Below are 23,369 nucleotides of genomic sequence, written 5' to 3'. Positions count from 1 at the left end.
CTGCTGTAGACTCTCGGTTATCATTTTAATACATTCTAAAGACACTCCTGTCAAAAATGTGCTCGTATTGAAGAGCGATACTGGCACAGCTAAACGGAATCTTCCGTCACCATATGTAAGACAGTATCATACGCAAAGTGATGCAAATCCTGTGCGCTGGAGCGCACTTCACAGCGCCCCCTGTGGCCGCTCCGCGCTAGCGCCGCGTGTCTTGCGACTCTTTTGTGTGTGAACATTGGTAAAGCGCTCCCTTCTCTCCATAGAGCAGTTACACTGAGCCACAGCTGCACCAAGAAGATACACATCTCTACTCACAGCAGTCAACACAGACTCACCAAATGCTCTTGTTCTCTCCAAACCTGAGCGCTTGTTTCCGCGGTATCTCTCTATTGTAAGACGACTGAGGTAGAGGTTCATATAAAAGTTTTTGCGAAAACCGCGGAACGGATGTGAGGCTCTTTCAGTCTTCACTTTGCACCTTCTTCTCTTATTTGCGTTGCGATCTCTGAGTAAGCGAGGAACACGATTTCTAGTGGAAAGGCAATAGGGACCGGTTAATGTTTTTACTGAAATGGACGTGAGATTTTATCCTCAACCTCCGCCACCATCAGCAACAGATCCTTCCCGACTGGGACAGTCACACTATTCGGACTCTCCGTATTGCAATAAGGTAAAGCTTCATTTTATGATGCATGATATTTTATGATGTGGATCTTCTTGAACGTGTTTTGTCTCGCTGAACTTGAATGAAGACTGTTGAGGACTTGTCCAAAGTTTGCGCTTCACTCGACTGTCACAGAGAGAGTCGGAGAAAGTCGGAGCGATTGAGCGCGATGCCACACATTTATTATCTGTTTACTTTTCCCTCACTATAAATGTTTATATGTTTAACTCTCAGACGCACACATCAGCGTTTTCACGTGCCTTTTACGTCGCGAACTTAAAAACGCTGTTTCGGGTTGTCATAGAAACCGCGCGCGGATTGTAAATAACATGCAAATAATAATAAAACGCACTATTTAAGTTGGCAACAAAAAGTAGCGCGCGCTTGCTTCAATACACCTGCTCTTCATCACAGCCACAAACTCATGGACATCAACAAACTATCCTTTACACAACACGCGCAAACAAATAGTGTGTGTAGTGTGAATGCTCATAATACGGTTCACATCATATTTATGTTTTGTACTTTAAACCTACGGCATTAATTTATCCTCCAAGTCCCCGAGGAACATTAGAGATATGTGAGGTTTTATATTCCTCTATTTCTCCTAATGATGGTGCTGTTTACTGTGTGTGTGCAGTGCATGTGCGCAGGATAAAGAGAGATGGGGAAGAGAGCGGGAGTGTGTGTGTCTCTCTCTCTGTGTGTGTGTGTGTGTGTGTCTTAATGAGGAGGGGGTAGGGTTACTGTGGGGTGATATAGAGGGGGTTGGGGTTGTATTATTCCTTTCAGTGCTTCTTGATTCACTGCCATAGGTCTCATATCCATGTCTAAGTGCAGTCACATACACAGTGAAATGTTTTATGGATGAATCACATTTTTAGTGACAGATCTAAAGCAAAATCCTTGAAAGCCCAATTTCATTGCATTGTTTCAGTCATTCATTTGTTAGATGTAATTTTGATGTGCAGCAGTAAATTGTTAATATCTTTGCTGAGTTTATAAAACCAGAGAGGAGAGAAAAGAGGTTGGCGGGGGTAGGGAGGAAAGGAAGAGGGAGGGAAGGAGGGGAAGGGCTTTCAGATATAATCTATATAGTGTAATTTTACTGCAGTGGCAAGTCAACTCCACTCGAGATTTTTCATTTTAGCAGTTCGGAAAGAGAGGGAGGAGGGGAGCTGAAGTTGGAAGAGTGAGAAAGAGAGAAAGAGATGGTTGGGGAGGGGGGGGGGTACACAGCAGAGCAAACAAGTGAGATTGTGACAGTGGTGTGTGGTATCTACAGAACAAATAGACAGAAATTGATGGTATGTGGCTAAACGGGGGTCACGCTGCCAGTGGGACTGATTCAGTCTGTGCACAAAGCCCCCCATCTGATTACCTGCTCTCCTCAGATCCCAGAAGACCACACTCTTTCTGTGTGATGTGGACAGATAGATATAAAAACAAGCACTGTATTTTTATTCATACACTATGGATTTTAGTTCCGAGCCTCGGAGACATGTGCTGGTTTAAAAGCGTTCAGTTGCAGTGCACTTTGTTGTGGATTTTCTGCAGTTCAGCAAAACGTGTAAATGCAGGAAAGTCTGTGTTTGTCTAGCACTATGCTTTTAGTGCCGTGAAAGGTACATGTTTCTAGTCTGAAGTCTGAACAAAATTGAAGCAACTTTGAACACACTAATGCTCCACACTTCCTGCGCCATACAGTTCGGTTCTTATCGCCCTGTGCTTATCGTTCTACCTCCTCTGGCATTTTTGTCACAAGACACTGTGGCGGTTTGCTGAGAAAGTGTTTGGCAAGCAAATAAATGCAAAAGCAATTAAATTTGAATTTGAAGACCACGTAGAGGACTCTTTGAATCTGAATCTGCACCTCAGATGTGTGCTTTAATACACAAGCGCTGCTGTTAAGGAAGTCAAGAGTGGTCTTGAGGGCGACTCAAGAGAGAGAGAGAGAGAGTGTGGCATCATGGGTAGGATTGGATTACAGTCTGTTTGGGATTATGAAAGCCGGCAAAGATGCAGCCCCTGACCATTAATGGCCAACAAAACTACTCCGCTCAAGCCGACCTATATCAAAGTCAATGATTTATTTCATGCCTAATGACTTTCAGCTGGTGCTCAAGTCGCTGCTTTAATGGAGTTTGCAGGCTCGAAGTTATTACGGCCAATGAGATAATGCAAGCAAGCTGTTAACACTACGCATGACTCATTGTCTTGTAAGTCCGTCGTTGATGTGGTTTTAAGGAGTGGTGAGATCTTGTATGTTCCCAGATTTCACAGGTTTTGCTTGTTTACAGTCTACAATCTCGTGTGCTGTCAAGTCTTAGGATAGCAGAAGCCTGATCTAACTAATTGGGTATTGTATACATCCCTACAAGTAGTGTAGAAAACAGTTGTAAATTAAATATGTTCTACAAAAAAAAAAAAAAAAAAAAAAATACTATTTCAGTTTTACTACTTTAAAGATTCATGCTTAGTTAACAACAGTAAATTAGTAAATTCTACACTAATTTTCTACACATTCAATGTTTGAATGAATTTGGCTGATACAAGAGAGTAGAATTGCCGGTGCATTTAAAGCAACAGCAAAGAATAGAGTTGGTGGGCAGAACAGGCCAATTAATTTTTATTGACATACATTTTTTAAAACCCAGCGAACATATGGCTTTAGTTTTTACATTCTGTCTCAAGACAGACACCAATGAACATTTGTCCGTGGAAAACCTGCGAGTTTAAATCCAGGCTCTTTTGATTACAATTATGGGCAAGAGTCTCCTGAATCTTCTGTCTGTGGTTTTGATGTCTTTGTAAAAATCTTAGTACATTCCTGCTCTTAAGGAGATTACATTAAAAACGGATGAGAAATTAGATATCTCAGATATGTATTGGTGTCATGGGCCATGCTCTGTAATATAAAGTCTGCTGTGTGTGTGTGTGTGTGTGTGTGTGTTTAGCCACAGGCATTTTCAATTAAGTAGAAATTACTGAGATCTTTGGTGGTCCTGGATGTCAGAGGGTCCCAGGATGTCGACCCTGACATAATACGCTGTCCTTTGTGTTTGTTAGTCAAGAGCGGTACTCAAACCTCACTCTAAAACTTACTACCCCCCCCCCCCCAAGTCCTTCTACATCTCCAGCTGCAATGATCATTACACGCATGTGCATTTTAAACAAAGGAGCAAGCAGACTTATCATCTGAGCACTGAAAGTAGAAGCTGATTTGACTCGGAGAGAAGGAGAGAGGCGCTTGCACTGGTAATCTCTGTTTACCAGGTCACTGCTTCTCAGAAAGAGTGATGCGATGACAGGGTGAGACTGAGTGGGCATTTCATCCGTGCCCCCCTCCAGCCTCGGCCTTTAGAGCACTGATCAAACCACACTCCTAAATGTGAGAGGAAATCAATGCGTGCAGCAGTCTGTTTTTATTTGATGTTGTATCGTTCATGTGATATCATAATGGTAAGTGGTTTGGTGCACAAAACTCTGAATTTTTTTATTGTTCTTGGTGGAAACTGAAGTATATAATGTAAGAATCATGTTATCAGAATGGTATTTGTTACTGTCACTGTGCACTTTCTATATATTAATATTTACTTAAGCTTGTGATAAACTTTGGATATATTATAAAGGTATAAAACTGATTTTAAATACTAAGCTAGGTCTGTATGAACGTTATGAGTTAAATAAATACACAGTTTTTACTGTTACCTAGAATCCACAACTGCTTTAAAATGTACAGATTTTTTAACCATTAGAGACAGAACTATTAGATATTTGGTAAACTGTCATAAAAATGAACTTAGCATGAAAATAGCTTCAAACTGTGCTTTCCACCACTGGATGTCTTAAAAGAATTGATCTTTATTTATTTATTTGTTTCTTCTTTTAAATATTTAATTTTCCTCGTTTTATTGTTGTATCGCACAAAATAGATTTTAAACTGTATCTATACCTAAATCTTTTTAACGTGATTTGAAAAATAAAAAAAATAAATAAAAAATTCATATTAGATTAATAAAGTAAAATGTTGATAAAATATTTAATTTATTGATCACTCAACATTTCCAGATTTTCTGATCATTTGTTGAATTTTTTTTTATGAAAGTGCCATGTATCGTCATGAAATATAAAGTTTAAAAAAATGTAAGACAAAAACTGTATTCCTGGTTTGGGTTTTGCTGAATTATATGCATTATTAAAAGTTATGTGGGATGTCAGTATACCTAGATAGGTGTTAAGTGTAGCATTTAGGGCTTTAACACCTTCATGTTTGAATAGTTTTGAAAGCATTTTACTGTAACTCCCAAACTGGCTCGCTCTCCTGCTTTAAACAAAGATTTCCTTCCACTGAGAGATATCTGGGAGTTTTTCCTATGTCAACAGCATATGTCAACACTACACTGGCCGGTCACACATGGGTGGATTGTCATAAATGTGAGATGTTGACATAGGCTGCGATCTTTGCTCATGTTGTGCCCAGGTGAAGCTCCAAGCACAACAGCACAAAGAAGTGCTGCACATCACTGATGTGATATTGTTTTCCTCATTCCAGCCACACTTGACAGATATCTTTGCAAAAGATTGACATTTTTTAATGTCTATGTTAAGCCTGAACATTTAATATTTCTAGTAGCTTCTTACTGTTATCTTGGCAGCAGGTGCTAAACCAATTGTCAGTTAATAAACTAAAATGTACACTTGCTGAAAGAAAAAAAACCAAACACAGCGAGATCCAATTATTGTCTCGTCTCCACAATATCCATATATTGTCATTTAAGGTCAACTTAATTGCATCCAAATTTGGCTTTGCTGGTAACAAAAGCCATTAGTGTTTGAGTTCCTGTTCAGTGGCTAGCTGGCACGGTTCACTGGCTACTGTCAAAAAGGATTTGCTTCTGATTGACAGCCTCACTGGAATGTGAATAGAGTTTTTAATTGCATATCATGTGTGCATATCTAAAGAGACAGGCTCTGTGGCTCAGGCTACTGTTCATTACCACTCTACAGGTCAACGTACAACTCAACTACACAATCATAAACACAAACACACATTCATTATATAAGAGCATTTTACATGTGGGCTGTTTCATCTCACTTCCTTCCATTATGTGGTAGAAAATCTGCTCCGTTTGTTTGCTTTGACTTTATGGACATGTCCACGTGTAATTTTCCTGGATGTGGATATTAAATACATAATATACTGTCCAAACACTTACACAGAACTTTAGCACAGCACCAGTTTATTTGCAGACCATAAATGACACTGTCTATCAGAGACTCTCTATCGTTCTTTATCATAAAACGCCACATTTCTTTTGGCATCTAATACCTGGATAACAGATGTGACTGATCCTGTTCCTTAAAAAAAAGAAAAGAAAAAGAACACCATAATAGTATCATTAATGCAGTCATATGACTTCTATGCGATATTTACAGTCACTTTGACCAATAGTGAAGTTGTTCTTCACAGAAAAAAAAAAGAAAACTTTTGTTCCTCTTCATTCTGCATATCTGAAATCAGTGTGTCACATTTGGTTATGAATTTATCCAGGTTTCCAATAAACGGGTTACATTTATTTTCAACAAACTATTGCTGGTCTGCTGGTTCTCCACTGGATATCACTGATAATGTTAATGCATACGGGGTCTCAAGGGATGCAAGGTGGTTCACAGAAAATTTCAGAAAAAAAAGATAAAAAATAAAAGGACCAATATTTATTGTAAGAAAAAAAAAATTGTCAATTTGTGTTTGTATTTTCTGTGTCATACTTTAAGAATTAATTTTGCTTTTAGTACAATGATAATATATATCAGGTCAGGAGCCCAGACAGCTATATATTTGATGTAGTTTGAAATATGAAAAAATAAATAAAAATAAAAATAATATATATATATATATATATATATGTATATATATATATATATATATATATATATATATATTAGGGGTGTAACGGTTCACAAAATTCACGGTTCGGTTCGATACGATACACTGATGTCACGGTTCGGTTCGGTTCGGTTCGATACGTTTTAGATACAGCAAAATGTAAAAACATCTCAACTTTTCAGAATGCCGCAAGCGCACCGCGGGTCATGTGACAAGAACTAACCAATCAGCTTCATCCTTTCCCGTAACAACGTTGAGAGCTCAGCCAAGATGAAGGATCAGCTGATCATAGTTGTATATGGATTGCAATTTTGAAATAAATTTAGTAGCAGAGCTACTGCAAGCGATTTTTAGAGCTGCAAATCCATTTATCCTTCGCTGAAATTTCCGCGTCTCATGGAGAGAGCACGTCATTGTTGCTTAGCAAAGACAGACGCCTCATGAGCGCTTCTGCCCAAGCGCTTTGGAAAGGAGGAGAAAGACGCGCTTAGCGTTTTCCATGCGTTTTTAGGCACGATATGTGAACGGCCCCTAAGGCGCTCGCTCACTCAGCACGCGCTGAAGGCTCGTTGCAAAATGTCGAATGCCTTTAACAGACCAGAAATATAAGATCCTAAAATAACCAACAGGTCTGGTGTTTGGGTTGGATTCCCTGTAAGCTATAGTTTCTAAATGCTGCAGGGATAGTTTGCTGCGTGCATGTTTCTCCTTTTTTTCGTCTTTTCCCAGATAGTACTGACGCATATATCCCAGATATTCCCGCTGGTGGTGTTTTTTTTTTTTTTTTTTTTATTCCCGCTGGTGTACCCTGTCATGTTGCAGATGCGACATACCGTTGTTTTTTTATCCACCACTCTCTTGCCATCACCATTATAGCTTAAAGGGAATCCAAAGTGCACCCAAACACCAGACCTGTTGGTTATTGGAGGATCTTCTCATTTCTAGTCTGTTAAACGCATTGGCTATTTTGCAACGAGCCTTCAGCGCGTACTGAGTGAGCGAGCGCCTGCTGAGTAGCCTAACATAAACATATAAGATGGTGTTTTTTTCTTCTTCGGGAGTGTCAGGGGCGTTGCCTGTTACGTTGTTTGGGTTATTGGGCTACCTTGTTGAACGCATATCATTATATTTCTCTCTCTCTCTCTCTTTTTTTTTTTTTTTCAAATATAATTAATTACTCCAACGAACCGTTCGGTATACATAATGCGTACCGCGTACCGAACCGAAAGCGTCGTACCGAACGGTTCAATACGAATACGCGTATCGTTACACCCCTAATATATATATAAATCACATTTCAAACTACATCAAATATATATATATATATAGCTGTCTGGGCTCCTGACCTGGGGCCTTTGGCTTTAAAAAGTTTGAAATCCTATGGTTTGTTTCTTTGTTTGTGTATGTTACAGGCATTTTTCTTACACATTTCTTGTTCTTATTTAATGTAGTTCCAGGCTTGTGTAGCCCTCATCAGTTCACCACAGTGAGGTGTACAGTGAATAAAAGAGTGCTGGCACTGGATCGTTACTTTGAATCTGGAAAGAATAAGTGTAATCAGCACACCTCTAGTCCAGGATGATTGCCGGTCATGATCTCCAAGCCCACAGAAGTGTTGTTAATTATGCTGGAAGAATGATTATTGTTGTCACTGCTCGTTCCAGAGACCCAGAGGGCCAAACCTGCAAAACAGATTCGAGGAAAAATAATGTAGTGTCTGCAATCATCCTAGGTGGTTTGGGAAATCTATCAGTAATGCATTTAAATGCAAAAATGACAAATTAAGATCTGCATGAGTGGAGTATGTTGTAAAGAAGCTAAGAGACCTGCGCTGAAGTGCTAAGTACACACTTTTGTGTGTGGGCATAAAAAGAGGGAATTTAGCTTGCTTGGTATGTTCCATTTTTTTCTTTGTCACTGTGGAAAATGCAAGGCCGTAAACACGAGCCTTCTAGTGTTCAGTTGCTTTTTACGGCCTTGAATTTTAGTGACATGTTTACGTCGTCTGCGTCTGTGTTTACGATGCTAGTCGTCAGTCCCAGTTCAGCCCTCTCCAATCTTTGAATCTGCCTCGCATGTAATTCAAACAAATGTGACATAGCGTTGCAGCCATGTTTGTTACAGAATAAGATTATTTTCTCAATATAATTAGCTTCCTTCTCCAGTAGCATATCAGCAAATGCAGTGTGATGCAGAAAATGCCAAAAGATCAACTCATTAAGTAGCTGAACATAATGATCAGAAAATCTGGACATGTGTTCGCTTTATTTTGGCTGGGGGAATCGTTTTTCTTTTTTTTTTTTTTTTTGAGCCTCCATGCGTGTCGAGAAAACTCTGGCACAAATCTGTGATTGCAATTCATTGGAGGCATCTCATTTTTTGGGTCTGCTTTGCCCAATGACAGTCTACATATGAATAGCTGATTAGGCTCCCAGTTTGAGGAAACATCCAAACAGATGGCTCTGTGAAAACCAATCCAGAATAGCTTAATTGTTTGGTTTAATCTCACTATGAAACATATTGCAATCATTTTCACATAAAGGCTTTTTTTTCCGCGGACTGTAATGAATTTTATGGTGCTGATCCAGGATTTTTGGAGCAGCCTGAAAATATCCCAAACATCCTCTTTTGCCATTGGTCCAATTGTTAATATCTTCAAAGGACTCTCATCATAATAATTCATTTTCCTTTGTTTGTGGTTTTTGAGTGCGCGTGTCATCAACACAAAAGGCACGTAATACACCGCTTATTTGATTCACAAAGTCTTCCGTTTTATTTCACGGCATGTGCGTGGTTTCAATGAGTCCAGCATCTGTTTAACACATTTGTGTGTTTGTTTGCATTCTTGGTGTGTTATTCTGACCGCAATAATAGTGCCAGCGCTGCTCTCTATTGTGTGGTGCTGTTGCGTGGAGGGACTTCACGCTCACGGCAGCTTTGTGAAGGAGCACACCCTGGCCTTTGTGGGCCCATCTGTAGATGAACTAATGGCCTGTTGCATTTCCCCTCATTCAGCTCCATCTTTGGTGTTTAAGTGGCACCTGTCAGCCTTTTGATGCCTGGTCTTCTGTTCTCCTGTGATCAGGAAGGACACGTTACGAGTTCCTGATCGCTGTCCTGTGACAAGTGTGAGATCATGTTTCAGCGGCTATAGAACAGGTGGGCCCCACACCTTTCTCCTCTGGAACATAATCATCAAAATGGACTCCACGCTCTGAAGCTTATCATTAGCTGTAATCAAAACCTATAAGCGCAAAAAATAGAGTGGTGTGCAGAACATCAATACTGCACTAATCGGGATGTCGTTTTAGCGTGATGTGAGCATTCTGATGCCTTGGTTTACGTTATTAAATGACACTGATGAACACAACCGTTCGTTCATTAAGATTTTTTGGGGAGATATACTTTTGTTCAGCAGAGATGAAACTGTTCTTCTGAACTTTCTTTTCATCAAAGAATCCTGGAGAGAATGTCCTGGAGTGGAGATAATGTCATGGCAATATTAGTCAGCGACTGTTTTCAACATTGATAATAATAAGAAATGGTTCTTGAGCAGCAAATTAGCATATTATAATGATTTCTAAAGGATCATTGTACACTGAAGAATGGAGTAATGGCTGCGGGAGATTCAGCTGTGCCATCAGAGGAAAAAAATACAAATTAAAATGGAAAATAATTAAATGGTATTATCTTTACTGTATTCTTTTATCAAATAAATGCAGCCTTGGTGAGCATTAGAGACTCAAAAACACCAAAATATTTTACCACCCTCAAACATTTTGAATGGTAATGTATCTGATTGAAAGATTTTTAAATGAAGTCTTTCATTTGCTCACTATAATGTGAAATATGTATTTTGTAAATTAGATTCAGCTGTGAAAAGGAATTTAGTGCTTTAACAGAATTTTTATAATTGAAAACATCCTTCATTAAATTGAGAATGGCTTTTAAATTAAGTTCATTTTTTTTTTTTTTTTACTGAATTTAAATTGACATAGCCATTAGCTATTTTTATTGCAATTGTCATTGATTGGAAAGTAAGAAAGTAAAATTCAAATAAAAGGAAACAAAAAAAAACATAATCTAACTAGACAACCAGATTTGTCAAGACAGGATTTGATTATTGACTTTGATTATTGACTAGATAGATAGATAGATAGATACATAGATACACAGATACATAGATTGTGAGTTATCTCATCACAATCATGCGATTAATTGTGATTAAACATTTTAATTGATTGTCAGCCCTACTTCAAGTACATCATTCTGCACTCTAGATGTGCATTAGTGCTGCATGTTGCTTCAAGCGTATCATTCTGCACCCTATATGTGCATAAGTGCTGCAACTCCACGTTGCTTCATATGCACCATTCTGCACCTTGGATGTGAATAAGAGCTTTACGCCGCACTGTTTTAAGTGTTTTACACTATCAAAGTTTTACACAAAGAACGATTTTTAGAAGCCTTTCTTTTTTTTCATAATTTCTATCTTATTTAAATTCATTTGTTTTGTAAGAATACAAACAGAATAAACATGCTTAAATTATACAATTTTCAAGATATTGTGATTGCTGCTAAATTATACAGTCAGCTAGTTTAATTTCATAGCTTATATATTTTTATTCAAATGTAGTTTTTCTCCGTAATGAGGAAGTGAGTATTTAGTGGATTATGTTTAACAAAGGGTTTAAAAAAAAGAGTGACCATTAGTTCCACAAACACAGTATGGATATTCTGTAGTGGTGTAGAAAAAAAAATAGCTCTGGAGTTGGATCGGTTTTAGCTGATTCTAAGAATTTGGAATACTCTTTGTAATCTTACACCGCAAAATAATAACTCAGAAAAGATTAAAAGATAACATCATAATTATTTACTGGACCTTAAAAGTAATCACAGTTATGTAGTGAAAGCCATAAAAAAACAGACAATCGCGATAATCGGCATAATCGGCAAAGCACAAAAACAGATTAATCACAATAACCCTGACTACTTTTAGACAATTAATTGTCAGCCAAATTTCATAACTATGACAGCCCTACTGCTTAGGACTTTTTCTAATAAGTTGGCTTTATGTGTATATTGTACTATTGACATTTCCTCTACTTGCAAAATTTAAGAGCAAGAAAAAAAGATGTGTTCAACAAACATCCCTTTTATTTTTTTATTTTTTGTCCTTACTGCGAGCAGCTGTGTTTGAGGTCAAAATCGACTCAAAATAACAGACTTAAAGTTATAATTGCACGCTTGACTTTCAGAGAAACTCCCCTCAGTGCTTGTTCATGGTCTGGTGAAAAGCTTTGAAGCAAGTCATTTACCCAAGTTATTATTTGAGGGGTTGAGGCTGATCGATGTTCCATATTTTGGGTGTTTACACATTCAGCCTTTCAGAGGACATACTCAGCCAACTCAGCTCGACTCATGAGCCTAAAATTAGGCATGAAAATATGCGTTACTCTCTCTGCGTCACACAAGAGAGCAATTAATTTTAGCGCGGCAAGTGTGTGCGCATTCATAAGCAAAAGAGAAGGTAATTCAAAGAGACTTAAACCTTATCAGGACAGCTACAAGTGAAATGGAAATGAAAGGCAGTGGACAGAGAAAACAAGGAGCTCATTTCAACAGGAAACCAGCAGAAAGTCATACTCAATTTTGTTTTGTATTAGTCATACCTTCTTCGCAGTTTCCCGCTGAAAGGATAGAAAATGGAGTCAAAAATGGTTCCAAACCCATTTGTTTTATATAAACACTTTGAAAAGTTTTGTGGTTGGGGCTTAACATTAGATTAGTTGGGATATATAAAGGCATATGATCTGCCTTTAAAACAGCCTTTCATCCACCACCATTATTTTAAACACTAAATGTTCAAATGTGAGCTTTAAAGTCATTTAAAACTTTCATTTCCGCATAGCTTCCAATTGAAACAGTGTCTTGCAGGTCCTGATTTAGAAAAATATGATTCTCACTGCACACAACGAAAGGCGCAGTATATTAAAATCTGTCCGGAAGGTTAAGTTTTCTATCCTATTCTGGATAAGAGTGCAAATGAGTCTGTCATCACAAATATTACACTTGATCTATAAAACAATTCATGAATTTTCGAAGCCCCTGGGCATTCGGTTTCATACCTTCCTTGTTCGTGTAAATGCAAATCAGTATTACACAGATGTTATTTGTGTTTTAAAAGATGGAAATAGTTCCTTTGTCATTTTAATAACAAGATTTTTTTTCAACCCTGCAATTCGAACAGGCGAACTGCAAAATCATTCCTGTTTCAGTACCTCAGCGTCTGATAGCGTTGGACACTGTGTTTTTGCTCTCTGCAAACAAGGCCCTGAAGAGAGAGAGATAAAGAGAGAGTAAGAGAGATATGCGCGCGCACACACACACACATTCAAATATATGACCCCAGTGTAAATGAGGAACAGCTGCACCATTGTAATTAAACATGGGCAAAGAAAACTACACAAACAAATGAACCTCACAGCCGTAGGTCCTGAGGCACATTAAGGGGAGAGAGAGAGAGTCACAAAGCTTCCTACAGGTGGTTAAAACACAAAATTGCTTCTTGGAAGACAAAAGAAGCACCCTTTAAATTTGTCAGATAGGAAGTTAATGCTTTTAGTCCTGTTAACGGAGATCAAGCAACCACACTCACATTTGACACGTTTCACTGGGTGGAAACTCATGGTGCTCAGCTGTAGTGAGATTAAGCCAAATAATATTTTAGAACATTATCACACTAATATGATGTTTTAATGAACATTATACAAGAGAAATAGCAATCAAAGCATTTACACTTAGTTGTAAATTGCATTGTTTGTAGTTTACTGATTATTCAATGTAAATGAGAATTAAAGATAGAGGTTTCCAAAAAAGAATATGTTTTTAATTATTTTCTCATATTGCTCCTAACACATACACAGTTTTTTTTCCAGTGGAAATTTTCCAGTTCATAGTGACCACATCTGTCAAGTTTGAAAAAGGGGGAAAAACATCATAAAAGCACAGTAAAAGTTATTTGTATGACTTGTTTGATATATACAGTATGTCTATATAACCCATACACTACATTTCTTTAAGAAACAGACCAGAATCAAAGTTATATAACACATATTGACTAGTTTTATGAAAGACGATTTAATTTTTTAACTGATAAAATATTAGTTTGAAACAACATGAGGGGAAAACAATGACAGGATTTTTGAGTTTTTGATAAACTGTGCTTTTAAGTAAAAAAATAAGTATCTGTTGTACTTGACAGATGAAAGTGCTCGCATGAAATTGCTTTTGCCTTCATTATGGTTGTGATTGTAATGCAGCAAGTATGAATATCATATCATCTAGGTATTTTTAGTCTTTAAACTCCATGTGTAGCATCACTCTATTTGATTCATATCATGACACGTCATGTTTTCCTAAGGAAACTTCAAAGTAAATTTGCAGCTCAGGTTCTCCCGCAATCAATACGGTAATATGATAGAGATATTTTTGTCCTCTTAGCAAATTTGCTGGTGACTACAGTTAAAGAGACAACTTCCCAAACACCATTATTCAAGTATAAGAGAAGAAGGAGATGTAAAGGCAGATTTAGTTCTAAGGTTTAGTCCTTAATCAGTAGAAAAAATAATAGCAAAGCAGACGCTAGGCTCATCTGAGGATGCCATGGAGACCCATGTGAGGCTGATCAGGCTGAAACGCATTAGCCAGGCCAGATTTGTGCGAATGTTCAGGATGCCGAAATCTTGCACCGGACGGATCTGGTGGATGCTTGTCATGGCAACAGCATGTATCAATAAAGCAATCTTAATTTCCTGACAGGGAACGAGACCTGCATTCTAATGGAGGGACTGTTATTGCGTCCTAGGCATAAACGCTGCAGTCCAACTAGCTTTAGCTAACGCATACGTTTGGCTGCTAATGTATCAGAGCAGACAAGCGGCTTCGATGATTGACAGATAATGGGATGTTTGTGCCTGGTAGTGTCCAAGCTTGTTTTTCCGTGTATGTTTTTAGCCGCGGCTCATTGGTCAGGCCGCATTAATTCCTATGTGTTTTCCTAGCAGGAGAGGTAATGAACAGGAAGTGATTGTGGTCATGCGTCCAGATAAGAGAGCTTGTGTCCCAGCATCCCTGATGCTTATCACCCACCACACCAGGACGGCAGCTGCAGAGGAAATGCATAGAGCCATAGCAACAGCCCAAGAGAGGAGAATTCACTCTGAAGCTTACAAAAAATGTCTCAGGTTCAGCTCTGCACAGAACAGCGCTGTGAAATCACTAGTTTGACACATTTTCACTCATAGTGTAGATGCTGTATTAAATGGATATTTCTGATTTGAAATTCATGTTCAAAGCTTGTTGAAAAATAACTGTAAATGATTGCAGATTATATATTAATGTGGCAAGTTAGTATAGTAAAATATATAACTTGGCAGAAAAATAGTTTATGATTAGCAATGTCTTGTATTATACTGATGTTGCCATTGTTTCATAAAAAAAAAAAAAAAAAAAAAAAAAAAAATCTGGAGAAAATTAGTGACATATAATATACCAATATTCAGACGAGCTTGATTGATTATATGAATTTTAAAAACAGTAAATGGTGACATTTGGTGGGTTTTTTTAATAGAATAGCACCCAAAAATAGTATTTACATCTTTAATTAATTTTATATATTATGTATCACTCAATTTCCATTGCTCAAGCCACTGACAATAGTGCAATAAATGACAATAATAATTATAATATTGATTAATATTAACATATTACATAACTATATATTATTATTGATGTCAATTACAATAATAATTTATATTCAATTAATATATTGTAAATATCAATATATTATTATTATTATTATTACTGATTGATAAAAATAATAATTTATATTATATGTATTATATTAAATATATATCTATTACATTTCAATCTATAATAATAATCATTATTATTATTATTATTATTACTATTATTTGTACTTCTACTCATAATGACAATGCAGATTAATATTTGATATATGAACATACATTATTGTTGTTAATGCCAATTATAATAATAATTTAGATTGAAATAATATATTATAAATAGCAACATTTTATTATTATTGACATTGATAATAATAATAATAATAATAAAATTAATATTTATTAATATAAAAAAATATATATTAAATACCAATCTGTTGTTGTTTTTATTATTATTACAGTAATTAGGTTGCTTTATTTCATTAGTATATTGGTTAATCTCTACCTGTCATTCCTGGTAAAATCGCTGGAACACACTTTTCTATTGTGGCTTACAGTAGAGCAGAGGGGTGAATGCAAAGCCTGAGTCACAGATTGAATGGGACAAATGTGGAGGGGATGCTTGGGATTTTTTCCCCTATGTATGTCCAGGTCTGATAGCATTCCCGTTTGCTGGTAATAGGCCGGGCAGCGCTGGCGATAGCTGAGCTGAGGATGAGAACACAGTGGCCCATTGTACTGCGTTCAGATACAGAGCCTGATGTGTGAGTTCGGTCGGCTCCTGCTGGGAGCTTTTGTCAAGCGGAGTAGCCCGCTCAAGGGTGTCGCCTTTTCCCTCTAAATACGTATGTTTCTGTGGGAGATTCGAGGAGGGGCCTGTCGTAAAAAGAACACGGCCCTTTTGATTTGCTATCGGTGCCCACAACGAGCCTCGCGTCGCCCCTCTGTCAACATGGTGTCAGGTTAAATGATGGATTAGCGGATTGATTTTCCCGGATATTCCGTTTAATTGTCTTTGGTGTTTTGCAAATTAGCAGGAAAATGACTGAACACGACTCTCTTTGTGGCTTTCCGTGTTTTCACCAGATGGCAAGAGCTCTGCTATTGATTACAACTGTAAGGTGGACTTAAATTAATGTAAACAGCAGAGTTCATTAAATTTTCATTCACTAGCTCTTGCAGTTGATATAAATAGCTGTTTAATAGTTGAGTTACCTTCTCCATGTCGATCAGGTTTGATGAGGGCACTTCCTAATTGAAAAGAAAGCGGATTCATATTTTAATAAGCCACCGTGCGTGGCATTCAGCCATAAGGTAAGAAAAAAACGACCCAACATCTGAATTAATCGCGTTGGAGGTTAAATTCAATTTCATGTAATGGGAATTGGCACAGTTTTTTTTTCTCACAATAGCTGAAATTGCAGCCCTTTCAGCCGAGCGCTGGCAGCCGTCCACTCAGGTCATCCTAGCTCTTGCTTCTTGTTGTCTCTTTTCCTCGCTCTGTATAAAGATACAGACAGAAAAATGTTAATCCTTTCAGTGCGTCGCACCTGATGACATTTTTTGGGGACATTTTTGGGGTCATGACATTTTTCTCAAAACCGATCATCGTGTTTTAGTGTAGCTTACCTCCCTGCAACAAGGACGGCCAGGGAGTTCTTGGGCGGGGGGTTGTGTCCATTTTCCTGATGCACCAGGATAAATTCTTCGAGTCTGTTGAGAGTGATTAGATTTCTCAAGGGTCCTTGTCTCAGAAACACTACCCTACATAAATTACTCATGTTCTTCTCTCATGGGCTCAGGGACTGGCTGCCAGCGCTGGAACACATCAGTCACTTGCCTGTTCAAATGTTGATGTGATGAATTCCACAATAATACATTTGAAATATGAAATTTTAAGGTAGTACTAATAATATACTGCATATATGTCGTGGCCACAAACTAGATTTGGACACTTCAGTCACAATGTGTAGATGTGTTCAAAAGTTAACTAATATGTTTATTTAGCAAGCTCTTTTGAACTTTCTATTCATCAAACAATCCTAAAGTATCACGGTTACCAGAAAAAGATGAATCAATAAAGTTTTTGAGCAACAAATCTCAATAGAATGATTTGTCAAGGATCATGTAACAGAAGGCTGAGGTAATGGTGCTGAAAATTCTGCTTTGCATCACAGGAATAAATAATTTATTATTAATTTATAAATTTATTATAATTGAAATTTTCAAAAACATTAAAAATGTATATTTTGTGTATATAGGCCTCCTAAAATATTTAGACAGGTAAAATTTTTTAAATTATTTGCATTATAAACAAAATATCACAACAAGTTGCTTTTACAATTATTTATTATTAATTTATAAATATATTATAATTGAAATTTTCAAAAACATTAAGAAAAAATATTTGGTGTATATAGGCCTCATAAAATATTTAGACTGGTAAAATTTTTAAAAGTATTTGCATTATAAACAAAATATCACAACAAGTTGCTTTTACTTTAACTAAATAAAGAAATACAAAATGGGGTTCCAAATCTAAAACATTACATATATTGTTTAAAATCTACAAGAAAACTCTGTGGAACATGTGTATTGTTAATGAACTAGAGCCTGGTTTAATATTTTGTTTCTTATTTAGTGAACGTTTTTTTAAGTTTGACGTATACATGACCAATTATGCATATATATTGTCAATATAGTGATGAGGAAGTTGTGCTACAACACTGTTAATGTGTTGTGTAACGCTGTGCTAGTGACAGTGGTCTCATGTGGTTGTTTGGAAGGGGTCACCATGTCATGCGGAAGGTTTCATGTCTTCAAGTAGCTGTTATGTGGTTGAAGTGCATTGTGGGACATTGGTGTAGACATATGTCGGACTGCATCCCAGACACCAAAAGTAGCACACACACACACACACACACACACACACACACACTCCTGTTGAGATAATAATAGCCTGACCTACCTTTCAGCTGCAAACATCCTCAAGTGAGGAGATACACTTAAACACTCTCCCACACGAGTTAAACACCGTTGACCCCGCACAGCTGCACCAAAATCTGCACCATTTATCAAAATACTGAAACGTTACAGACACAAGACAAACCAGGAGAATAAATGTTGTCTTTGGGCTTTCGGAGCTGGAAAACACTTGTTCAAACAGCCTTTTCAAACCAAATTTTCCCCTCAACCAATCGTAAAATAAAGCAATTAAGTGGTCATGTCACCATCTATTGGTCTCCAGTGAAATATGCCTTCATTTACCTCCATCGGGATTCCTGAGGCAGTAAATTATGATACACTGTAATTTTGTCTCACTCTGAAAGGATATTTAACAAGCCACTGGCTGCTCACTCTGAAACTTAATCATTTTTATCCCCGTCTTTTTTCAGGTCAGCTCTGTTTTAGATGAGATCCAGTCAGTGTTGAAGCATATCTAAGGACTCGGTTAGGGGAAACAGACATTAAAGTTCGCTAATGGTTTAATTTAAGCTAATTGCGCCGACACCAGTGACCACAAACCACGAGCCGCAGGAACTGATAAAGCGCTTCACGCCAACAACACGGCCAGGAGAAAAGGAGAAAAGCAATATGTCATCATTCATGAATCATTAAACCAATAAAGTAAAAAATGTTTCCCTGAAGCTCGGCTGTCTCTTTACAGACCGGACTGCAACGACGGGAGAGCTGCGTCATCGCATTATTTCCCCTAGCACAAATTGCCATTCTTCGCATATCTAAGTCGGCCCATTGTGAAGATCACTGTAACATAGGAGCCTGGCTTAGTTCTCAGTGTGGGGCTTTCACCAATCAACTGATAGAAATGAATACATGCATTACGTCGCAATGTACAGTATTGGGAAATAAATCGACGCGACGGCTTGGAGGCAAAGCGCAGGGGGAAAAGCCCAACATGGTTTCTCGGCGTGACATGAAATCGTACCAATTCAATAAGAGCCAGGCAGTGATTTATACTTCATCCTCATCTCTGGGCCTAATATCAGAGTGCCTCTATAGGTAGTCATGAAAGTCACTCTAGCTCACTGTAATAAATTACAGTGGTGGAACACGAATGAAGACGTTTTCAGTTCAGCTTCAGGCTCTCAGAAAATTGCCATTTTGGGGGGGGGGGATTTGGGGGGGGGGTTGGAAAAAGAAATCACTTTGTGCCATAATGCAGTACAGACAAAGGTTATTCATCAGAGGAATGATTTGAAGTCAAAGATGACTGCCACTCTTGATATTGAATGCTAGGGAGCAAAGAGAGAAACACCCCCCCACCACCCTTCTCTCTCTTTCTCTCTCTCTCTCTCTCTCTCTCTCTCTCTCTCTCTCTCTCTCTCTCTCCCTTTGCCTCTATTTCTCTCCATGACGACCCTGACCCACTTTTGTGGCTGCTTATTATTCAGGCTTCGGTTTATCCATGGAAAGAATGTGTGTAATTTGGTTTGACAACAAACCCCTGCGTGCTCCTCTCCGAGAAGTGGTTGCTATCGACAGCATCTCGTATCGAGTAATTTTTTATTTCTTTATTTTAATATAAAATAAATCATAATGTACTCATATCTGGGGAATAAGCTGTAATTTTCTGCACGGGAAGCTTTTGAGTGCGCGCCTCACACAAACTACTGCTTTTAGTAACAGCGTTTGACCTTTAGATTTCAGCTGAAATGAAACCATGAGGAAACCTCTCCTTTTCGCCCATACAGTACGTCCTCCTCTCTGCTGTGTGCCATTATTCTCACACTTTTCTTGCCCTCTCTGTGTTTTATAAACGTTGACAAGTTTCACCGGTGACTAATTACACTGGGGAAACCAAAGGTGTACATTTGGATGTTCATACTGTTCGTGGCTCAAGCATCTGCTGATCAGAAATGAAACGGAGAGCATTTCTGGCACGTCTCCAAGACAGCATTAGCATCTTGCGAGAAGGAAGAGGAATATATTTTATTACCTGACATACTGCTGCTTTTAAGGGTCCACACATGTTGACATAGGGAGGTCGGCAGAAGGTCTGATTGGCCAGATGTACCTTCGAGTTGATACGGAGCACCTGATAACAAGATGACGGGATTAATTATTTCTCTCAATCTGCCAACAGTCTGTTATGCAGTCATTTATATACAGAAGGAGCAAAATGTATTTATATAATATATCATCTCATGAATGCTTTGAAAAAGAGCAGTTTTATGTTTAGCACAGAAAAAAAACTATATATGCTATGACCATGACTGGGCTCAAAACAAAAGGATCCTTTTTCTTATGCATTTGCATTTTTTTCTGCCTTGCCTGTTTTTAAACAAACTCAGTGTTTTGAATAGAATTTCAGAAAAAAAAACACTGGTTGCTTGGGTGTTACTCAGTCTTTTTTTTTTCTTATTTCACATTTACCTGCATTGCAGTAATATCAATTTATTGCAGTTTGTCCACAACAACAACAACAACAACAAGAGAATCTCAGTTTTACCATTAATTAATTAATTTAATTTTAATGATTTATTTATTGTTTTAATAAAACACTTCATCTGAACACTGTAAGATTATATATAAAAAAGCTGGAGATAAAAACACAGCCGTGACGTATTTCACGTTTAAGAAGTACATTAGCATTGAAAAATGCATTATATCCATTTCTGTCAGTTCAAGAGGTTTTATAATAGATATTTTAGGGGGCCCATATATTCCAGCGGCTCTGAGTCCAACATAAAAGGGGACGAAAATGAGCATGGTGCTGAGTAGTGAGTGCATTTAAACCACAGGGTGTGGAAAGAATACACACTCGCAGTTTGATTTTCCCATACTCTGACCTTCCATAAGAAACTGATGAGGAATGAAATTGGTTCCAGTCTCACGAAAAAAAAGCTCTGATTCACATCTGGACATCTGAGAGAGAGGGAGACACACACACTCAAAATGTCCTAGCCGGTGCAGCAAAAATGGTTCCTTACTTTCAGACAATGCAGAAAAACTGTCGTACTAACAATCAAGACCTATTCGCCATTCCTGCCAAACTACGGCTTTTAATGACTGAAAGCTGTACCGCACTAAAACATTTGTGGACAAAAAAACACGATGCCATTCACATCTGCGTCACATGAAATGATGAGTACAGCACAGCAATAAAGTCTGAGCACAGGTGCAACGCCAGAAATAGGATTCGTTCTATTTGATTACAGTATGTATCACTGAGCAGGAGAGATGTCACTTCTAGACATATCATCCAGTGCCAGAGAAGCAAATGCATAAAGCCAATTTGACAAAGGGGTCAATATACAGCATCCAATAAAAAGAAATCTACAAGAACTGCCAGGAGCTATAAACATCAAAGTAATGGCCCCACTGTTCAACAAATATATTCAATTGGCTCCTCTTTTCTTATTTGTTTCTTGGATCATTTTATATTTTTGCCATTTACAAAGTCGTAGAAGTCAAACGTGATGCATGGCGGCGAAAAGTATGCCGCGTCTATGGTGAAGCGTTACAACAGGCAGTCACAAGAGATGATGTGGGGCTCATTGATTGCAAGCAAGTTGCATGATTATGTTCGGGCGCAAAGTGTTCCATTGCACTCATATCTCATTACCTTTCTTCCTGAACGGCGGCCATTTTGATTGGGTCCTTCTAGAGCAGAGAGAATAGTACTGAAACAAGAGAGCGCCATCAGCCTCCGGTTCCACAGGAAATGCACGACAATATGTGGAGCTTCACCTAAAAGGCCTCGAAACGTCCTTTGTTTGTAATCTGTTCTGTCACCAATATGTCTGCGGCATCATGTGTCTTTCCTCGGCTCCCTTCCCCCCTTCTTATGATATCTGTTTATATTGGATCTGTACAATATGAATAATGTAGAGCAACCAATCTCATTACCATGCTCAGATATAGAATACAGATTATTGTATAACATTTACATAAAATTATGGCTCTCGTTGAGGGAGAGGGAGCGTTTCTTTCACCATTTGATTTATTGGGTTCATTTATGGTGAGAAAGATTAGCTTTGAGTTACATAAAATTGGCTCGAATGTGAAATTTATGATACTTAAGTTGGAATTCAAAACCTTGAAATCAGATTTTAATAGCTGGAAATTTTACACACATTTCAGTTAGAATGACTTTTCAGGAAGACCTTTGTCATCATTAGCGCTTTCAAAATGAAGTCGTTTCATAATTCTACACATACATAAACTTTGCACCCTCTTTTGCATAATATGCTCATTTTACATATCCCCACCTAAGATGTATTTTGTTCATATAACAAATGCAACATTTCATAGATTTTATTATATTATGTGCACTTTGGAAACATACCGAATGCAATATTTTGCTGTGATCTGAAAGGCCTTCATTTGTGTCTTGATTTTCAAATTGTAGCCGTGCATAAATCAATAGAGTATCATGTTGATATTACAGGCCATAATTCTAGTTTTGGAGAAACAGTGGCACACTGTCAAATATGGATGTTTTTTTTTGTGAATGCAGTACAATATAATTAGCTGGAGTGGCCAAGTGCTTCGCTCAAGGGCACAGACTGGTCCTAACATAAAACATAAGGGTTTAACATCATCCCAGCTTCACAGCTTGTTTTCATCCCAGAACCTTTTAGAAGTCCGTCCCGGCCCATCTAAGTGGAAAACACTCAAGATTAGAGGAACAGAAGTTCCTCATATATTTTAATAGAGAGTTATTCAGAGCTGCTTGGGGTTGGCAGGGTGCCCTGGTACCTTCCTCTTCAATAGCTGGTTCTCTTATATAATAGTGTATGCCAGAAAAAGGAGTTTGTCGGGCGGGGGGTGGGTTGTGAGCTAAGGAGTGGGGGTTATACAGGTTTAGCCAGAACGTTTCCATTTTATCTGTGTACACAGTGGGATGATGAGGCCAGTCAGGGGGGCTCTGCAGAAATCCTGCTGACCTCTGGAGAGCTCAGAGAGCAGTGCACTGATACGAGCTGCTCTCAAACAGCAGGTGCTGAAAGCTATTACTCTCTTGATTACGGATGGGAATCTCAGGATTTAACGATTCTGGTTCCGATTTCGCTTAATGATTCCGGTTTCTTAATACCATTGAGGA

At 38.0% G+C, this 23,369-nt stretch overlaps 1 protein-coding gene across 2 annotated transcripts in view; it reads left to right on the top strand.

Annotated features, from left to right (window-relative positions):
• Positions 1 to 225: 225 nt before the first annotated feature.
• The window catches only part of LOC127950849 (thymocyte selection-associated high mobility group box protein TOX-like), a 57,561-nt gene continuing 34,417 nt past the window's right edge, over positions 226 to 23,369 (top strand). The window contains exon 1 of one of the 2 annotated variants that reach the window (XM_052548194.1): positions 226 to 670. In XM_052548194.1, coding sequence (XP_052404154.1) covers positions 572 to 670 — 99 coding nt within the window. In that variant the 5' untranslated portion in view covers positions 226 to 571. The remainder of the gene's footprint in view (positions 671 to 23,369) is intronic. The other variant, XM_052548193.1, reaches the window with a different exon arrangement.

The sequence above is a fragment of the Carassius gibelio genome, chromosome B2 (assembly GCF_023724105.1).
Source record: "Carassius gibelio isolate Cgi1373 ecotype wild population from Czech Republic chromosome B2, carGib1.2-hapl.c, whole genome shotgun sequence".
In the NCBI taxonomy this organism is placed as follows: Eukaryota; Metazoa; Chordata; class Actinopteri; order Cypriniformes; family Cyprinidae; genus Carassius; species Carassius gibelio.
This window is presented reverse-complemented; position numbering and strand designations above follow the sequence as displayed.